Below are 19,418 nucleotides of genomic sequence, written 5' to 3'. Positions count from 1 at the left end.
TTCAACAAGATTCCCAGGACCTGCACTGGCCACAAAGCCCCACAGAATGATGGAATCACCTCCAAATTTTACTGTAGGTAGCAAGTGTTTTTATTGGAATGCTGTGTTCTTTTTCAGCCATGCATACCGCCCCCTTGTTATGTCCAAATATCTCAATTTTAGTTTCATCAGTCCACAGCACCTTATTCCAAAATGAAGCTGGCTTTTCCAAATGTGCTTTAGCATACCTCAAGTGACTCTGTGGCGTGTATGCAGAAAAGGCTTCCTCTGCATTACAGCATCTTCTTGTGCAAAGTGTGGTGTATAGTTGAACGATGCACAGAGACACTATCTGCAGCAAGATCATGTTGTAGGTCTTTGGAGCAGGTCTGTGGGTTGACTATGACTGTTCTCACCATCCTTCACTTCAGCTTATCTGAGATATTTCTTGGCCTGCGAATTCAGCTCTTAAGTAGAACTGTGCCTGTGGTCTTCCATTTCAGAGCTCAGCAGCTTGTCTGAGACAGAGTCGCTTCCCCCAAAGCGATCAACTGGATTAATGGGATTATTAACCATTAGATGACAAGGTAAACCCTTTTAAATCTTTCTAAAGTCAGTTTTAAGCAGAAACAAGGCAATACTCTGACGCTTTGAAATGACCAACGCGCAGTGAACGCATCAGCTAGCATCTTGTGTGGCTGTGGCGCTCTGATTGCTTCTTCTGTCTTTTATGATGAAATAATGCTGAATTTATGTGGAAATGATTGTTGTACAAAAGGTTCAGTTATCCGTCACTGAGATAGATGATGCCTAGAGTGCAGCTTTAAGCAGAAACGAGGTGAGAATCGATGAACAGCAGCTAATGATGCATGTGCAGTGAAGGCAGGGTGGACCGATTTTTTAGGGGGGGGGGGGACCATTCGGTCGGCGGCAAATATCTGGAGGTATGCTGAATTTTATCTCTGATGGAAAACTGAAATGGCTTACAGGTACTGTGTTGCACATGTGCAGAGAATTTATTTTATTCACTGCAAAACAAATTTACAATTATGTTGATAAAGGATATAAAGAAGTCAACTACAATCATTTGAAACTTTCTTCCTGAATTACTAGATAATGCAGCCTAGAAAGAGTTCTGATACTTTATTGTATAGTTATAAATAAGTTAATGAGCTGAGAACAGACATGGAATCAAACCATGACTCCAAGCATCAGTAATGCAAAAGCCACACAGTTTCACCGTCCTTGGTGCATTCTCCACTTACAGTGTCAGCTGTCAACAATCTTAATTAGGAAAAAAAAAAAGAACAGAGTGAAGCAGGAAAAAAGAATATACGCTCCACTCTACCAAGCCAAAATATACAAAAATGCATCCTGCATTTAATGCAGTTTTATGGTTCACTTGGCGTCAAAAATGTATAACACCCTGATGCAGAACAGACTAGTATGCACCCAGAGATCTCTCACACAGATTCCATCTCCTTATCTGCATGAAGTCATGAATATAAAGTCCCATAATCAATGCAAGTGAAGTTTCTAATGACCAATATCACTGTGACCAATAACTATCACCACACACGAAACCTGAGAACAAGACAACTCGAGCATAAAAAGATCTACTGCTGTAAACCAGGTTAGTTAGATTTCCCAGACTCATCCAGGTGATGAGGTTTGCTTGAGGCAGAGTGAAACCTGACAGCATTAAAACCAACAGACTATCGACAGTTTTGTATCTGTGTTCTGTTTGAGAAGGGGGGGGGGGGGGGAGCATACTTTGACAAATATATGACTCAACCTGTGGTTTGTGATAATTATCGCGATGACTATGCCTGCATGCTGATTGGCCAGCAAACAGATCCACAGTACAAAGCTGAAGAAGACAGAAAATATGCACACAAACATGCTGCGCCCACACAATCGCTCACATGCTAACCACACAGCAGCATACATGCAAATGCACACAAAAAATGTTATGAGCACACACAAAAAGCAGACATGGTCCAGAACCCAGTCCACTTGAGCTCACGCTCCTCAGCCACATCTGCTTTTTAAAGGGCCGAGGTCAGCACCTTCCTCTTTCCTTTCTCACTTTCACACCCTGTGGCACCTAATTCTCACAGCTCCCTCTGTGCCGTCTGGAGCCAGTTCCTCTAAAATGCATTTTGACCAAGTGTGCAAATCTCGATTTTCCCCTTTGAGAAAGACACCCACGTAATTTCCAACTACTTATGTGATCTGACTGTTTAAGCGCTGTGTGACTGCAGAAGGACAGGCCAGAGGGGCAGAGTGGACTGCTTCAAGGACCCTCTGCGTGAAAGCTTCCTTTATGCAAGAGTCTGTTCTTTTTGTCTGTGTACATCACGACCCGGGCTTCTATTCTTGCACCAGAGACTGGGAAAATGAAAATGCGTGTTTGCCTTGTGAGGCAAGGGTCCCCGTGGACTGAAGAGACCACATCATCCCTGCTTCCTGGTCATGTGAACAGGCAGTCAGGAAACCAGAAACCTAAACGCCCCCCTGCCTGCCTTCCATTCTGCTGAAAATATCCCAGCTGAGGAGTAAGGAGGTCAAACACTGGTCATCTTCTTTATAGAAGAGGGAAAAAAAAAACTTTTTTTTTTTAAGAACAGGACATAAAGATGGATAAATGAAGGTAACTGAGGTAAAATCTGTAGTGCAACAATGTCTGTTACTATAATACAGCCATGATTTTTGGGGGGTGTCTTGTCTTTTCCTTTCCCAATTATGCTTTCAAGGCTAATCACTTTAATACCAAACGCCAATTAACAATCATACAACTTGTAATTCAGTCAGTGGTGACATTCCAAACAAAGCCAGAGACCAGCTGACAGGAGCTCCAATAACACTTTGCTTGTTGTGTGTCTGAGTCTCATTGCAAATGAAACCAGCATCAAGGAAGCTAATGGAGCTCACCAAACAGTCAACAAGCCTGCCGATTGATTTATCACATCCTGCTTTCATAACAGCTGGGTCTGCAAGAGGAAATGGCATCATGATTTCATAAAGTGCTGAGCTTGACGACAACACTGGTGCATTCTTTTCAGCCAGAGAAGCAGCAGAGGGAAATGTGAGTTTAGCTGGCCTGTTTTATATTATTCTTTTCTACCATTTACAAAAAGTTAAGACCATGCTATGATCCAACAGAGTAGTTGGGTGGGGGATGCAGGAAAACTAAAAAAAGGAATATGCTCCCCTTTAAGCAGACAGGGAAGAACAGAAGGTAAATAATGACTGTGACGTGCACAGCAGTGTGAGTCAGCTCTGTGCTATGGAGCCTTTGGCAGGTCTCGTCTTTGCCTTCAGCTGGGATGGAGTGTTCCACTCGTCAGCACCGCTCCCCACTGCCATCCTCCTCTGGTGAAAAACACTCATGTTTCATCACCACTACCGCTGGTTATAAGCGCTGAGTCGTGAGACACAAAATGTCCATGTAGTAAAGTGGCAAAGTCAGGAACATGACAGAATGCCTGCACTCACATGCAGTTCATAAACAGTATGTAACTGTACACCAGCTTTTCTTACAATAGAAAACAAAGACAACCTTTGTGGAATTTTAACCTGTATTTCAAAGAAAGTGCGTGCAGGGGTGGTGGCCAAGCAGTTAAGTGCACTTGAGTCCAGTGAGGATGTTTCCCAGTTCAAACTCACCCCGCCCATTCTCCAATGTGGAGCTGCATCAGGAAGGGTATCCAGCATAAAACTTGTGCCAAATCAGTATGCAGATCCACCTCAGAACTGCTGTGACAACCAAGACTGAAACAAGGGACTTTACTATTTCAAAGAATGTACATCCAGATACATCAATACAGTGTGTTCTCAAAAACAATCCCACGGACTTTGTATTAAAACTATATCTAGTTTCTACACTAGTCTCCTTCTTCACAGTCAGTCTGAATACTACCTACTCCAGAGAGGTTTACCAGGGTACAGCACTCTTTGCAAAAAATAATGACGTGTAATCATGTGGAATGGAGTGGAAGGGAAGGGAAGGGAAGGGAAGGGGACCCCCCGCCCCAAAAAAGATTTCTGAATGGATAGATATATAACACTGATGTACAGCATAGCATTAATAGTATACTGCCACTGAGCTTTTTGGGATGTAAGTTATACAAATAATTCTTTGGCATCACTATAATTTTATTATTAGCCTTTAAATAAAGGATTCATTATGAGATTGCCAATATGATCAAAATTTGAGTTGTCTAGAAAAACAATAATACTGCCTCTAAAGTGTGAAGATTTCAAACAAACAGGCTGCACTGAACGACTTACGGTAGTGAACGATAGTCTATGACAGCGACAGCATAGATCACATGGGGCTTCCCCCAACTTGCACAAGGGATGCTGGGAAGCACATGGCAAAAGCCAATCAGAATGAACAGCTAGCGTAATGTCAGCTGGTTGTGAACTCAACCAAAATAATCTCACATGGCAGAAAACATTCTGAAACAGCTATGTTTCTGTATATGTATTTCATAAACATACGAGGTCTATTAGATAAATAAAAAGGTTGGTTTATTATTTTTTTAACTATATGGATTTGAATGACGTGCGATTACACCAATCATGCTTGAACCCTCGTGCGCATGCGTGAGTTTTTTCACGCGTGTCGGTGACGTCATTTCCCTGTGGGCAGGCCTTGAGTGAGATGTGGTCCCGCCCTCTCAGCTGAATTACTTTGTTTCACACGATGCTCGAGACGGCGCGCGTTGCTTTATCAAATTTTTTTCTGGACCTGTGAGGAATATCCGAGTGGACACTATTCGAGAAATTAAGATGGTTTTTGGTGAAAAGTTTAACGGCTGATGAGAGATTATGGAGTGTTTCTGTCGCTGTAAGGACTTCCCACGCAGCGGGACGTCGTGTAGCGCTTCCAGGTGCCGTCGTCGGCCTGTTTCGACCTGAAACCATCCTAATTTAAGGCTTAATTCACCCAGGACGTCGTGAGAGAACAGAGAAGATTCAGAAGAGGCCGGCATGAGGACTTTATGTGGACATTCCACTGTTTAATGACATTTTTTAATGAAAGACGTGCGCGCAAATTCGCCGAGTCGTTTCCGTGACGACTCGGCAAATCTGTGTGCGCCGCGACAGGAAAAACACCTCCGTGTTGAAAACCACTTGTAAAATTTAGGTGGCTTTTGATGGCTTTCAACAAGTGAGTAACTGAGAAATTGTTTAACAGCTTGGGCATGTTCCAACTTGCCCGTTAAGGTTTCCAACGGAGGTGTTTTTCCTGTTGTGACCCCCCGCGGTCGGGTCCGACCCGACATGTGACTCTGCCCGCACGTTCTTTCATTACAAAATGTCCGTTAACAATGGAATGTCCGAATAAACTCCTCATGCCGACTTCTTCTGAAAGTTCTCTGTTCTCTGACGACTTCCTGGGTCAACAGAGCCTGAAATGTGGAAGTTTTCAACTTGAAACAGCGAGACGCTGCCGCCTCGAAGCGCAGATTGCCATCAGGCACCGTGGGCCGTCCTTACGGCAACACTACCAGACCAAAATCTCTCATCAGCCGTTAAAATTTTTACCGAAAACCAGCTGAATTTATTGAATGGTGTCCACTCAGTTGTGCCTTACAGTTTTGAAAAAATTTGGATCAAACAAAGCAGCAGTCTCTCAGCCATTCCTAAACAATGAAAAAAATCAACGAGAGGGTGGGCGACTCCTCACTCAAAGACTGCCCACAGGCGAATGACGTAACCGACAGGCGTGAAAAAACTCTCGCATGCCCACGAGGGTTCAAGCATGTCTGATGTAATCACACGTGATTCAAATCCATATGGTTTTTGAAAAAAATAATAAGGTCGGATACTTTTCTAATAGACCTCGTATGTATAACAAATGTTTCTCATATGTTTTGTAAAAGCTAGTAAGAAATAAACACTTCTATAATTCAAAACACTTTTTGAAACCAAGTAACACCTCTGAAGTGATTTACAAGAAATACTACAGATCTCAGCATGCATGCACATCACCCGAGGTCATTTCAGTAATTTTAAAAGCTCATGGATGCATGTGTACATGCACCAACTCCTGCAGACAGCGTAAGAAGGAAAATAAAATATTTGTTATGGCATTCCCCCAGGTAAATATGTTGTCTTCACTAAGATGAGCTGTAATTTTGAAACACATTTCAAAAATAGACAGACATTATAATGCTTGGATTTTAGTAGAAACTCAATTTTGTCAGTTTAGTAAAATTTGAATGGCTGTATACCCTTCCCAAGTCAATGAGCAAGAATATGGGAGATAGAAAAGTGGTGGTTGCTTGAGTGAGAAAGCAGCATTAGTTCTAAAGCCCTGGTCCCACCAAATAATGAACAGTGAATAATGAGCCACACAGCATGTTTTTTTTTTTTTTTTTTTGGTATGAGAGGAGATATTCAACAATCATGGGAGAATAGTGGCTCTGAGAGGCAGTATATTCGGTTAACGAGGCTCATCTCTGAGTGTGGCACTAATTTCAAGAACTTCAAAATTTAGCAACAGCGTGTCGCAGTTTGTGTATTTCTAATTTGGCTCAGCCCTCTTGTGCACTACAATTCCTCCTGCTTTGTGTGCTAGACGCTGTATATAAAATCATTATTTTGTAGAGGATTAATCATTTTCTGTCTGAGCTTGGATGTAGAAAACACCTCTAATCGCTTCAGGAATCACAGAAGACTGTTTCATCTAGACCCTTTTTCCCCCCTCTCCTGCTCCATGAGGAACACATTCTGGAACAGCTTCAAGGTAACTATTTGTAATGTTTTAATAGCTTGGTAAAACAGTTGCATGTTCATTCCTAGCTGTAAAAGTATGCCTATGATAGATTTAACATCTTGCAATGGATCAGATGAGGCACACTCTGTGCACGCTGACGCAGTGACCGGCACCCAAGATGAGTATTTACGCAAAACGTGAGCTCGCAAAAGAGTGATTTTGCAGTCAATATTGGACAAACACAAAGTTAAAAGTTGGACCACGGTGTCAAAGTGTGTTTAAAGCCATGGAAGAAATAATGCCAGTGAAGCCGCAGATGGAAAGGAAGCCAGCGAGAAGGAGCACAGAGCTGTTCATTAATGCAGAACAAGCATGCGCAAAACAGTAATTTTGCAGGATCACGGTGACTGTCAGCCCTGGAATAAAGATTTTTTTTTTTTTTTTTTTTTTGGAAGTGATCCACACAGTTGCGGCAGTCAACTTTCCATGAATATGCTTTGATACAACACTCTGAACAGCCAGCCCTTTAAGCAATAAGCTTTTGGCCTAGTTCAAAATAATGAAGCCAAAGTGTGACATAACCATCAAAATTTAAAAGTGGTCTTTTTTGTGAAATGTTACCATTTTAGGTATGGTTATATATCAGAGTTTCAATATTTCTATTGGTCTCGGTTCAGTCATTGCTAGAAATTATCAGTGCATATATACTATAATGTGCTAGAGCGTAACGCTTGTGACAAGAGTTGGAGGTATCTTCTTTAGTCTGCAGAAGCCTGAAACAAAGAAATTCTGTCCATTAGTTCCTGGTATTATTGAACAAGTAATATAATTATTCTATTGAAGCAGAGTAAGAGATATAGCTAAGTTGTTGACACAAATAAATCAAGGACTTATTCTCAGTGTTACGCTTGCGACAGTTTTACCTTGCTTTAGAAACATGATGTTATTTTCTAGGAAATGACATTTCTACCTTTACAAAACCATATTACTGTGTGTTAGTATGAAGCACAAACAGACAAACTGACAAAATACAAGGTTATTTCTTTAACATTCAACTTTAAATGATAATGGTAAATATCAATGTCACACAACATTGATGAAAAATGTGCTATTTTTGGGTTAAATTTTGTGCATATCTCTGGAACGGTGTGGAATTTTTCCATGAAATTTGGATGCAGGTGCTATTTACATGAAATAGCACCTGGCTGGTGCTAAATAAAATAATGGCTTGTTCATGACAAATGCAATGCAAATCAGCAGTTAGGCTTCATTATTTTTGAACTAGACCTTTTGTTGTTTATCCACCTTGTCGAGTGTGTCCATTAAGGATGCGACCAATCTGATCCAGTATCTGTATCAGTTTCTGATACCGACATAATTCAAGTATCGGAAAATACCGATATAATCCGCAGTGTTTTCCGATACCGAAAAGGAGCCACTGTGAAACCTCTCAACTGCTGCTTCTGCTCTCTGCTTTGTTTGCTGTTGAGTGTGAGGAGGGGCGGGAGAAGGGTTCTAAAGCAGAGCTATTTGAGAGCGCTCTCTTCCACAGTATTCTAAGCCACAGCTAGCGGCAAATTTCTGCCCGGCTATCTGGTTCAAATTGTCTATGCCAATGAGCACGGATTTTCCGAAAAGTGAACTGAACTGTTGCTGAAAAGTTAGGCACTTCAGTGTCCCGAGGCTGTGAAACGCCAGCTCATAGCACAGCTGAGGAGGACAGCCGAACAGAGATTCTGTCCACTGAAATGGAAAAAAAAAATCTCCACCAAAATCATTCAGTATTAATGCAGAGTTTCTCGCATGAGCGTCGCTGATGATACATTTAGAAATTTACAGTTTATTTACAGTTGAAAGTCTTCGTGTTTCCAAAATGTTCAAAGTATTCTCAGCAGGAAAACAGCAAAAGAGAGAGTGAGCGAGTGAAAGGGAGAGAGAGAGGACTTAATTCTTACTCTTAACACTTGCTTTGACAATGTAAACATATGATTCCCATGTCAATAAAGCTCCATTGAAATTGAAAATTGAGAAGGAGAGACAGCAGAGTGGGAGAGAGAAAGATTGCGAGAGACAGAGTGCTGTTTTTTTCTCTTTAAGTTTATAAAAATAAGGCTATAAAAGTCTATAAAAAAAAATCAAAGTACTTAATTCTTTCACCAAAAGATCAAATCTAAGCTTGCATTTTAGATACACCTTCTGGCAAACTCTAGCTGAACTTTCAGGTCTTCTTTTTAAGAAAGTCCTCATATAAAATCAACAATGATAATAATAACATTAAAGCAAACAGAGGTCTGGTATCAGAATAGTATCAGTATCGGCAGACATCCAAATTCAGGTATTGGGATCGGATGTGAAAAACTGTGGATTGTGCATCCCTAGTGTCAATGAGTGTCTTCTGGACAACTGTCAAGTCAGCAGTCTTCCCCATGATTGTGGTTGTGTGGAGCGACAGACAGTCATGGTATTTATACTACAAAAATAGTGAGCTACTCAAACTGGAAATGAAAAGTTCTATTCTTAGATGCATTTTTGTAATTTTTTTTTTAGAGCTGTAATTATCGGAATTTAAACAAAAGAATGCTTGAAGTGTTTTAGTTCATATGTAATTGGCCTACAATATATTCACACTTTCTGAAATATTGAAGGAAAATGGAACTTCTTCCATGATATTTTTTTTTTTTTTTTTTTTTTTTTTTTTTTTTTAAGATGCACCTGTATTCCAAAATGATTTGTAAGCAGACAATATAATAAATTAAACTGAACAAGATGACATCCTCTACAGAGGTAAAAACCACAGGCAAAATAGCAATCACTAACATCATGGGAATCTTTCCCTAAATACACACAGAGTCTTACATAAACCATCTATCCCATGTTCACTACATACTGGAGAACCGCAGCACTCTGACCTGAGGTGCACTCATCAGGGTCATGTGTGCTATGTGGCTCAGTCCCCTTGTCACGTATTTTCCCCACTAAGAATAAAGCAGTGGCATATTGTGTGTTGTGTTTAGCATGAGATTCCACTTCCAGAAAGCAAACCATAGAGAATGAATCACCAGCCTTGGGTTAACACACAGTCATGAACCTGGAGTCTGACACAAGAGAGGGAGGGTTCACTGATCTCACTCCAAGTCTGAGAATTTGACCTTTACTTGGGTTCATGGAACTGTATACTGGACACAGGTTGTTTGTGCTGGCTGAAGCAACTCAAACATGTGAGCTGAGATGAAATGAATAACTGACAATTATATCTGACTGGCCAGTGTGTAAGCTTATTGGCTCAACAACTGGTTGACTGGGCCAAAAAAGGGATGGATTAAATGGCTAGACTAACGCCTTCATTCTTACCGTTTATTCAGCACCATGTTTCCCAGCTTGAGGTCTCTATGTACAATGTTTTCCTGTGGGAAAAGATCACAGGTGGGAGAAGGGGGGGGGGGGGGGGGGGTAGAGTGTGGTCATTAGACCTGTTCAAAATATCAAATGCTACAAAATCTTTTGGGCCACATGTTGTTCTTGTTCCACAAATAAATTAAAAGAGCTGTGTCAAATTTTATTGTAATCGGACGTTGTTTAGGGGCCCCACACAAAGCAACAATTTTCCAAACAAGCAATGCAGTCATCCAGTAAGTGTCACTCTGGGGACCTCTAGGTCTTATGTGATTGAGTTCAAATTTGGTCTGCACCTATAAAACCCCAAGTGGAACAAAAACAACATATGGCCCGAAGTCTATCACAACTTTTATTTTTTCACTATACGAGGTCTGTTAGGAAAGTATTGGACCTTTTTATTTTTTGCAAAAACCTGATTGATTTGAATCACGTGTGCTTGCATCAGCCAACCTTGAACCTTTGTGCGCATGCGTGAACTTTTTCACGCCTGTCGATTGCGTCATTTGCTGGTAAGCAGCCTTTGTTTGAGGACATGTGCAGTGCGCTCGGCGGATTTTCATTGCAAGGAAAAAGACGGAACGACTGGAGCAGTGCCGCATCAAATTTTGCCAGAAACTGGGCGATAGCCAGGTGGAAACCATTCGGATGATTCAGACGGCTTTTGTGACTTTTCAGTCGTGTGACTATCCGAGAAACTGTGGAAGAGGTGGGCATGTCACAGCATGTCCTGTGAGACTTCAACACGAAGGTGCTTTTGCTCCGCCGTTAGCAGCTTCGGCACGAATTTCACCGCCACTCTTTTCATGGCCAAATCTTCTGTCACAGTGGAATGTGCCGAAAAAGTGCTGATGTCCACCTCTTCCGCAATTTCTCGGATAGTCACACGACGGTCCCACATCACCACAGCGTTCACTTTGGAAATGATCTGGTCATTTCAGCATGTTGATGGCCGACCGGAGCGTGGCTCGCTCTCCACCATTGTGTGGACATCTTTAAACCGGTTGTACCGCTCCTTAATCTGTGTGAAGCCCAGAGCATTGTCACCGAAGCCGCCTGAATCTTCCGGATGGTTTCCACCTGGCTGTCGCCCAGTTTCTGGTAAAATTTGAAGCGGCGCTGCTCCAGTTGTTCCATCTTTTTCCTTGCAATGAAAATCCGCCAAGCGCACTACACGTCCTCACACAAAGGCTGCTTACCAGCAAATGACGCAATCGCCACGTGTGAAAAAGTTCACGCATGCGCACGAAGGTACAAGGTTGGCTGATGCAAGCACACGTGATTCAAATCCGTCACGTTTTTGAAAAAAATAAGAAGGTCCGATACTTTTCTAACAGACCTCGTATAACATGAACAGTCCTAGTACATCAAACAGTTAAATATTTTTTGATTAACAGCCGCAAAACAAATATGGTTGACTTCTTTGACATGAAGCCATACTGCTCTGGTTACTGAGCAGCAAGCAGCTGACACTAATTTTTATTGAGAAATATCTCTCCCAGCAAAGAGAGCAGTGCCATAATGTGTTATTTAGTGATACACATTATGGTATTTTGTCCCCTGGCTTCAGATCTGGTCTGGGAACATACAGTGATGCTATGCATCACCATATTTACCACACTATGCAAACAACCTGGGTTCTGGGTGACAGCCACCCAGCCAAATAAGAAGTCCATCCACATCTCTCAAAGGAGCCAGTAATCTGTTGCACCCTGCTGAAATGTGTGCCACATAACGAAAATGTTGCAGCTGATGTTTGGTCACAATCCAAGTGGTATACCTCCAGATTCTCCCCAAATAATAATTCATTTGACTCAGTGGGACCCAAGGATCGTCCGAAGAGTCCGAGTACCAAAGATATCTGGTCATCACCTTGGTCCATTGATTACTGTCCAGATCTTAGAGCTGTACAACCTCAATGAAAGCCTGCCTTTGTCAGTGAGGAAAACTTCACAGACTTTGTGAACCATGTTTAACTGTTTTTGGAATCAATGGATAATCTGACTGCAAAACATGAGAAGCTGAGCAAGACAGAGCAAGAGCAAGTGTCTTGTTTTGCAATTGTAGTTGATCAAGGACAATATCCAGGCTTAGAATGATTTCTTGGACATCACAAGGCCATAATGTGCATTATATGTGGCCTGTGACACATTCATGTTTCTGGGACATCTATAACCAGAAAGCGTTTGTGCCTTAGATCATCAAAATCTTGGCTGAAAGATGAGTGTCATGCAAAGACCGCAACAGCCTTACATAGGTGGCTTCAAAACACATGCACATTCTGTTGGCATGCATATATTGTTGACAGTCACCTTTAACAAGGCCAATGTAGGCAAATGGGGGCTAAAATAAAATTCAGGAGAGATCCCCCATAGCTTATATTGGTAGAAACCATCACAAGGCCTCAGTAAGCTAAATATTAAGTTTGCTGTGCAAAACTGGCCAAAAACTCCACAAAAAGCACCCACTGACACTGAACCATGGTCTTAATGATTACTCAGTGTAGTACCCAAGTTTACATTATTGATGAGAAAAATCATGCTTTCATTCATAATGCCAGATCTTAAAACTGTTTCACAGAATTGAAGTACATCTTGTACCTGCAGCTTAGACTCACTTTATGAAGGGCCTCCACCACACGCACCACATCGTAAAAGATGACGATGGCCTCACGCTCACTCAGTCTCTTCTCTTTAATGACATAGTGCTGGAGGTTTATTAGGTCTGCTGTCTTGTCACTGAAATCATGAGCACACAAGCAGTCCAGCACAAGGCAAATCCGCTTCTTCATCTTGCGCACCTTATTGGCTTCCATGTCCTCTACCTCTACACGGTCCTGGAAAACAAACAAGCACACACACACAAAAAAAAGGTGAATGGCTGCCTTCAGTCACATTCTTTGTCAGTGGACATGGAATAAAATGCATTGAGATCCATTTTCCAACAGCTCAGTTAATGTAATCTGAGACACACATGAATGCATCAAACTGAAAGGATGCCTCCATCATTCCAAATGATCAATATGATTGTGTTATCTTAGGAAACAGACTCATGCAGGACAGAGAGACCAACAATCAAGAGACGGTGGCTGTGCATGAGACATTGTCCCCATTCACACTGGGGATGTGATGGAGGGCAAATAAAGGTCATTCCTCTTCTTACAGCTCAGTTACCACTTATCGATTGCTAGCTAATGGTGTCAGGATTTTTAAGTTGAAGTCAGTGTCTCTGAAAGCTTTCATTATTACCTGGTTCTATCACAGAGAAGATGCACTATAATAATCTAATCAATATGGCAGGCTAAAATTAATCAGGGAACATGGCTCAATGCTGCTATTCTGAGAACACTGGCAGAGTGGAAGAGACAGGATGTGAAAGAGAGAGCATTAGAAGGCAGATAGAACAATAACAGAAATAAGGCAGATGCAAAAGCAGGTGAGTTAGGATGACTGCAAATGAAAATGGAAGGACGATGGCTAATTATACCCATTAGTGGTACAAATGATAACCTTAACCACTACCAATTCTATCATGTGAAATGAACACGAAACTGGTGTTTGTTTGCATGATGCTGTCATATTCCGACATGAATTGTAAAGGCTGACACTGGGGATTTCAGATCCTGCTCAGTTAAACAGACAAACTAAATTTTCATCATTATAATGAAAAAAGTCATTTGCATGTTGAGGCTGGAAAATTAACTTAAGATTAATCAATCAATCAATTCAATCAATTTTTTTATATAGTGCCAAATCACAACAAACAGTTGCCCCAAGGCGCTTTATATTGTAAGGCAAGGCTATACAATAATTATGTAAAACCCCAACGGTCAAAACGACCCCCTGTGAGCAAGCACTTGGCTACAGTGGGAAGGAAAAACTCCCTTTTAACAGGAAGAAACCTCCAGCAGAACCAGGCTCAGGGAGGGGCAGTCTTCTGCTGGGACTGGTTGGGGCTGAGGGAGAGAACCAGGAAAAAGACATGCTGTGGAGGGGAGCAGAGATCGATCACTAATGATTAGATGCAGAGTGGTGCATACAGAGCAAAAAGAGAAAGAAACAGTGCATCATGGGAACCCCCAGCAGTCTACGTCTATAGCAGCATAACTAAGGGATGGTTCAGGGTCACCTGATCCAGCCCTAACTATAAGCTTTAGCAAAAAGGAAAGTTTTAAGCCTAATCTTAAAAGTAGAGAGGGTGTCTGTCTCCCTGATCTGAATTGGGAGCTGGTTCCACAGGAGAGGAGCCTGAAAGCTGAAGGCTCTGCCTCCCATTCTACTCCTACAAACCCTAGGAACCACAAGTAAGCCTGCAGTCAGAGCAAAGCGCTCTATTGGGGTGATATGGTACTACGAGGTCCCTAAGATAAGATGGGACCTGATTATTCAAAACCTTGTAAGTAAGAAGAAGAATTTTAAATTCTATTCTAGAATTAACAGGAAGCCAATGAAGAGAGGCCAATATGGGTGAGATATGCCCTCTCCTTCTAGTCCCCGTTAGTACTCTAGCTGCAGCATTTTGAATTAACTGAAGGTTTTTTAGGGAACTTTTAGGACAACCTGATAATAATGAATTACAATAGTCCAGCCTAGAGGAAATAAATGCATGAATTAGTTTTTCAGCATCACTCTGAGACAAGACCTTTCTAATTTTAGAGATATTGCGTAAATGCAAAAAAGCAGTCCTACATATTTGTTTAATATGCGCTTTGAATGACATATCCTGATCAAAAATGACTCCAAGATTTCTCACAGTATTACTAGAGGTCAGGGTAATGCCATCCAGAGTAAGGATCTGGTTAGACACCATGTTTCTAAGATTTGTGGGGCCAAGTACAATAACTTCAGTTTTTTCTGAGTTTAAAAGCAGGAAATTAGAGGTCATCCATGTCTTTATGTCTGTAAGACAATCCTGCAGTTTAGCTAATTGGTGTGTGTCCTCTGGCTTCATGGATAGATAAAGCTGGGTATCATCTGCGTAACAATGACAATTTAAGCAATACCGTCTAATAATACTGCCTAAGGGAAGCATGTATAAAGTGAATAAAATTGGTCATAGCACAGATTAAGGGATTAATATTTACTTCTTGACAATGATATGATAAGCAGGTGTGGCAACTGTACTCAAATGATATATGTCCAACAGTTTATGTTCTAGGTTTTCATATAGTCACAAACGAATGCATAGATTAATGAACATGTGGACGCAAAAATGGACATTCAAATATTGCCATTTTCCACTCTATGGGAAGGAAAAAGAAGAATCAAGTCCAACAAATGTAAGCCCTGAGGCCTACTGGTTGCAGGTGCTCATGCCCAGATACTGCAGCACAAAGCAGACCAGAATCTACAACCCCAATTCCAATGAAGTTGTGATGTTGTGCAAAATGTAAACAGAAACAGAATACAATGATTTGCAAATTATCTTCAACCTATATTCAACTGAATACACCACAAAGTTGCCCATGCTATGGGCAACTTACGCACCCCCATACCATCACAGATGCTGGCTTTTGAACTTTGCGCTAGTAACAATCTGGATGGTCTCTTTCCTCTTTTATCTGGAGGACACAACGTCCATGATTTCCAAAAACAATCTGAAATGTGGACTCATCAGACCACAGCACACTTTTCCACTTTGTGTCTATCCATTTCAAACAAGCTCGGGTCCAGAGAAGGCGGCAGTGTTTCTGGATGTTGTTGATGTATGGCTTTGCTTTGCATGGTAGAGTTTTAACTTGCACTTGCAGATGTAGTGATGAACTGTGTTAACTGAATGGTTTTCTGACGTGTTCCTGAGCCCACGTGGTAAGATCCTTTACACAATGATGTCGGTTTTTAATGCAGTGCCGCCTGAAGGATCGAAGATCACGGGCATTCAATGTTGGTTTTCAGCCTTGACGCTTACGTGTAGAAAGTTATCCAGATTTTCTGAATCTTCTGATTATATTATTATATTATTAATCCCTAAATTCCTTGCAACTGAACGTTGAGAAGAACTGTTCTTAAACTGTTGGACTATTTTTTCACGCAGTTGTTCACAAAGTGGCGATACTCATCTCTGCTTGTGAACGGCTGAGCCTTTTGCGGATGCTCCTTTTATACCTAATCATGACACTCACCTGTTTCCAATTAACCTGTGTAATGTTCCAAACAGGTGTAAGAACACCTGTTTGGAACACCTGTTTGAGCACTGTTGCCCCGTCCCAGCTTTTTTGAAACGTGTTGCAGGCATCCATTTCAAAATGAGCAAATATTTGCATAAAAACAATAAAGTTTATCAGTTTGAACATTAAATATATTGTCTTTGTGGTGTATTCAATTGAATATAGGTTGAAGAGGATTTGCAAATCATTGTATTGTGTTTTTATTTACATTTCACACAATGTCTCAACTTCATTGGAATTGGGGTTGTATGCCTCACCAGTCCATCATCAACTGCCTAGCCAAGGTCAGTACCTATTTATAGATGGGTGGACTGGGATAATGCAGATGAAGCATCTTGTCCGAAGACACAGACATGAAGTGTGACTGGGAATCAAACCCAGGATTACATACTGGAAGCACATCTCCGATCCCACTGAGCTCTACACTGTAGGAAGGGATTAGAAATATATGTTCTTACGCAAGGTCTTTATCTCTGGCTATCAAAGTCTACTACTTAGATAAAACAAGCAACATATATGTGAGTGCACACACGGAACCTGTACTGACTGTAGCCTTTAAATTGTATATTTGTAATTCAATATTGATGCTCATTCCTGAACTCTCCAGCAGGTGGCAGCACACCATGTGATGCATTTCTTTTTTATGAGGACTTGAGAAGAATGTTCAAAACATGGATACTTCACAAGTTTCAGAAAACAATGTTTCAAGTTTGCCTTAAGTAATTTGCAGTACAAAGGAAAAGCTCTGCTGTCATCCCCATTCAAACATTCTACCCATTGTTTAATTATGATTTTCCCACTCTGTTGTTCATTTCTTCCTGTATCTGGTGACAACTGTTAGCTATCTATGGGATATTACATAGGCTAAACAAAGTTGCATTTTTGATTGAGCTGGTATGTCAAATTTCACCAGATCAGCTTGTTCTTGTTATATGGCCTTTTTAGTTGAAGATTTACAATATGGTATCATTTATAGTCATTGACCTACTGTCTACACAATGTGGCAGGAATAGTTTAAACCACCTGCTCATCTACATTTTTTTTTTTTTTTTTGGCTGGAGTAACCCTACAGCAATTTGCAGCACAGGAAATATTTGGACACTCCTTCAAGCTTTGACATAGTTTAGCCAAGTGAAGCTCACTGATTGAACTCTGCAGAATGAGGTTGGCTTTGTTTACAGAGGTAATACTGTCAAACAAGAATCTTTGTGGTTTTGGAACTGTGGCATACTGTAAAACCTACAGGTGGCCCACTGACTGATATGTTATATACGCCATTACAGAAAAACACATTTGGCAAGCTCCAGCATACCTGGAAGAGGCCATGGTGGTGGACCACTCCATATTGGTTGTGTAGTAATGACAGGAGCGAGTACTCTGTGTGCAACAGCATCTTTCCCTGTCTCTCCTCCTGAGTCTCTCCAGCAGAGTCCACTTGCTCCTCCAGCGTCAAAATCTGCAATAATAACCATAACAGAGCAGAGCAAACAGGGGTAAGAGGGCAAGACCCCAAACAAAGTAAGACTTGGTAAAGTGTCAACAGGAAAATACATGTTCTAAAGTTAACACTTGGCAAAAAGTTTAAATATATGGATTGGAGATGGTAAAATAGGAATACAGCTTTAAAACAGTGGCTCATTCACCAGTGTGAAGGGAAAGAGCAGTTCAACAGACAGGCATGAGACAGGGTCAAAAGGGGCCAGAAGTAACTATGCCAGGCCAGAAACTACCTTCTTTCTTTCCCCACTCTTTTATAACGCTACACTGTGTGCAAGACATTGAAGAGATCCATTAAGGTTTGTCCAGCTGAGGTTTTGTTTGCACCAGACTGAAAGAGGGGTGCCATAAAATGAATACCAACAAAGAAAGGTCAAAGGTTCAGATGTGTACTGAACCATCAGCTTGTTTTTTGAGCATCAAATTATTCCCAGTCTGCTTCAGTCACTGCTACTCCCAGATGACTGGGATTATATTTATACACATACGGAATGTTGACCATCCAGCACACTTACTTTAAGCTGATAGAAGTCATCTGTCCCGTCCTTTCTGGCGAGACACTGTACTATACTGGGCACTGGAGAGTTGCCCAGACGAGGCCCTGCAAGAAAAAGAAGGGGAACAGCTGCATGACCAAAAGGCAAACTACATGTCGGAGTGTGTACGCTCACTGCATGTCATCCACAGCAGCATGTGCATATACCCATTAACACCCCATGGGTAAAGTTTTCTTTGGCACTCTTCATTGCAAATACTGAAGGAGTTGTGGACAACAACCAAGGAGTAAGCAAAAGTATTAGTGTAACAGATGACAGCTGATGGATACAGACTGGCCCCCACGGATCGGCAAATATGTAAACCGTGGATTAGCGGCAAAGTTTACATATTTGTGCCATGTGACTTGTTTTTAAAATGATAGTCAGATGAAAACAGCCTCAAGCTCTGCTGGAGAGACAACTTGGTAACTGCCCAGCACACTTCTGGATCCAAATATGGGTAGAATCGCTCAATTCGTTACTTCAGCGTTTCCCATAATGCCCCTGATGGCCCCCTGCACTTCCCAGAAAGCACTGCGGTGCCAGCAGAGTTCCACCGTCTCACAGTGCATGTAAATGACGAGGATGGTGTTGATTTAGCGAGTTCACGGGCGATTATGATGATGGCACATTCTCCCAAGTTGAGAGGGTTATCTAGAGGAGGTGTAACCCTGTGATGGACTTCTGTTGTGCCCCGATGTTGTCTTATTGTCCATGCTTCACAAGGTGTGTCTACACTGTGAGTGCCGAGCTCCTGACACCAGAACTCTGCTCAAACCGACCTCTCGTGTGAGTCACAGACCACGAGATTTAAAACTGCGAAACACCGAATTTACAGGAGTTGAGGATGAAGTGTCAGTACAGTTCCAGTGAAATCACAGAGCAAGTGGAAGAAATTCACCTGCACATTCAGATAGCCTGTTTCAAGAAAAGTGTTAATACTTGTAATAGCCTCATGCTCCGCTACAGACAGTAGACTCGATGCACTTTTGGACCCATACAGAAAAAGAAACTTTTGAAAAGAAATTCAACGACTTAAGGACAAAGTGTCTGTTGTCTCTTCCTTGTATGATCTTGAGCTTGAATTAGTACCATATTCTTGACTGTTTCCGAGTGT

General features: G+C 41.5%; 1 protein-coding gene across 2 annotated transcripts in view; it reads right to left on the bottom strand.

Moving 5' to 3' along the window:
* stk40 (serine/threonine kinase 40) overlaps positions 1 to 19,418 on the bottom strand; it is a 46,659-nt gene that overhangs the window by 13,993 nt on the left and 13,248 nt on the right. For both annotated transcript variants that reach the window (XM_034174073.1, XM_034174072.1), the window contains 4 exons: positions 18,281 to 18,366; positions 17,581 to 17,724; positions 12,720 to 12,938; positions 10,061 to 10,113 (listed from right to left, as the gene is read on the bottom strand). In XM_034174073.1, coding sequence (XP_034029964.1) covers positions 10,061 to 10,113; positions 12,720 to 12,938; positions 17,581 to 17,724; positions 18,281 to 18,366 — 502 coding nt within the window. The remainder of the gene's footprint in view (positions 1 to 10,060; positions 10,114 to 12,719; positions 12,939 to 17,580; positions 17,725 to 18,280; positions 18,367 to 19,418) is intronic.

Source organism: Thalassophryne amazonica, chromosome 7, assembly GCF_902500255.1.
Source record: "Thalassophryne amazonica chromosome 7, fThaAma1.1, whole genome shotgun sequence".
NCBI classification, from domain to species: domain Eukaryota; kingdom Metazoa; phylum Chordata; class Actinopteri; order Batrachoidiformes; family Batrachoididae; genus Thalassophryne; species Thalassophryne amazonica.
This window is presented reverse-complemented; position numbering and strand designations above follow the sequence as displayed.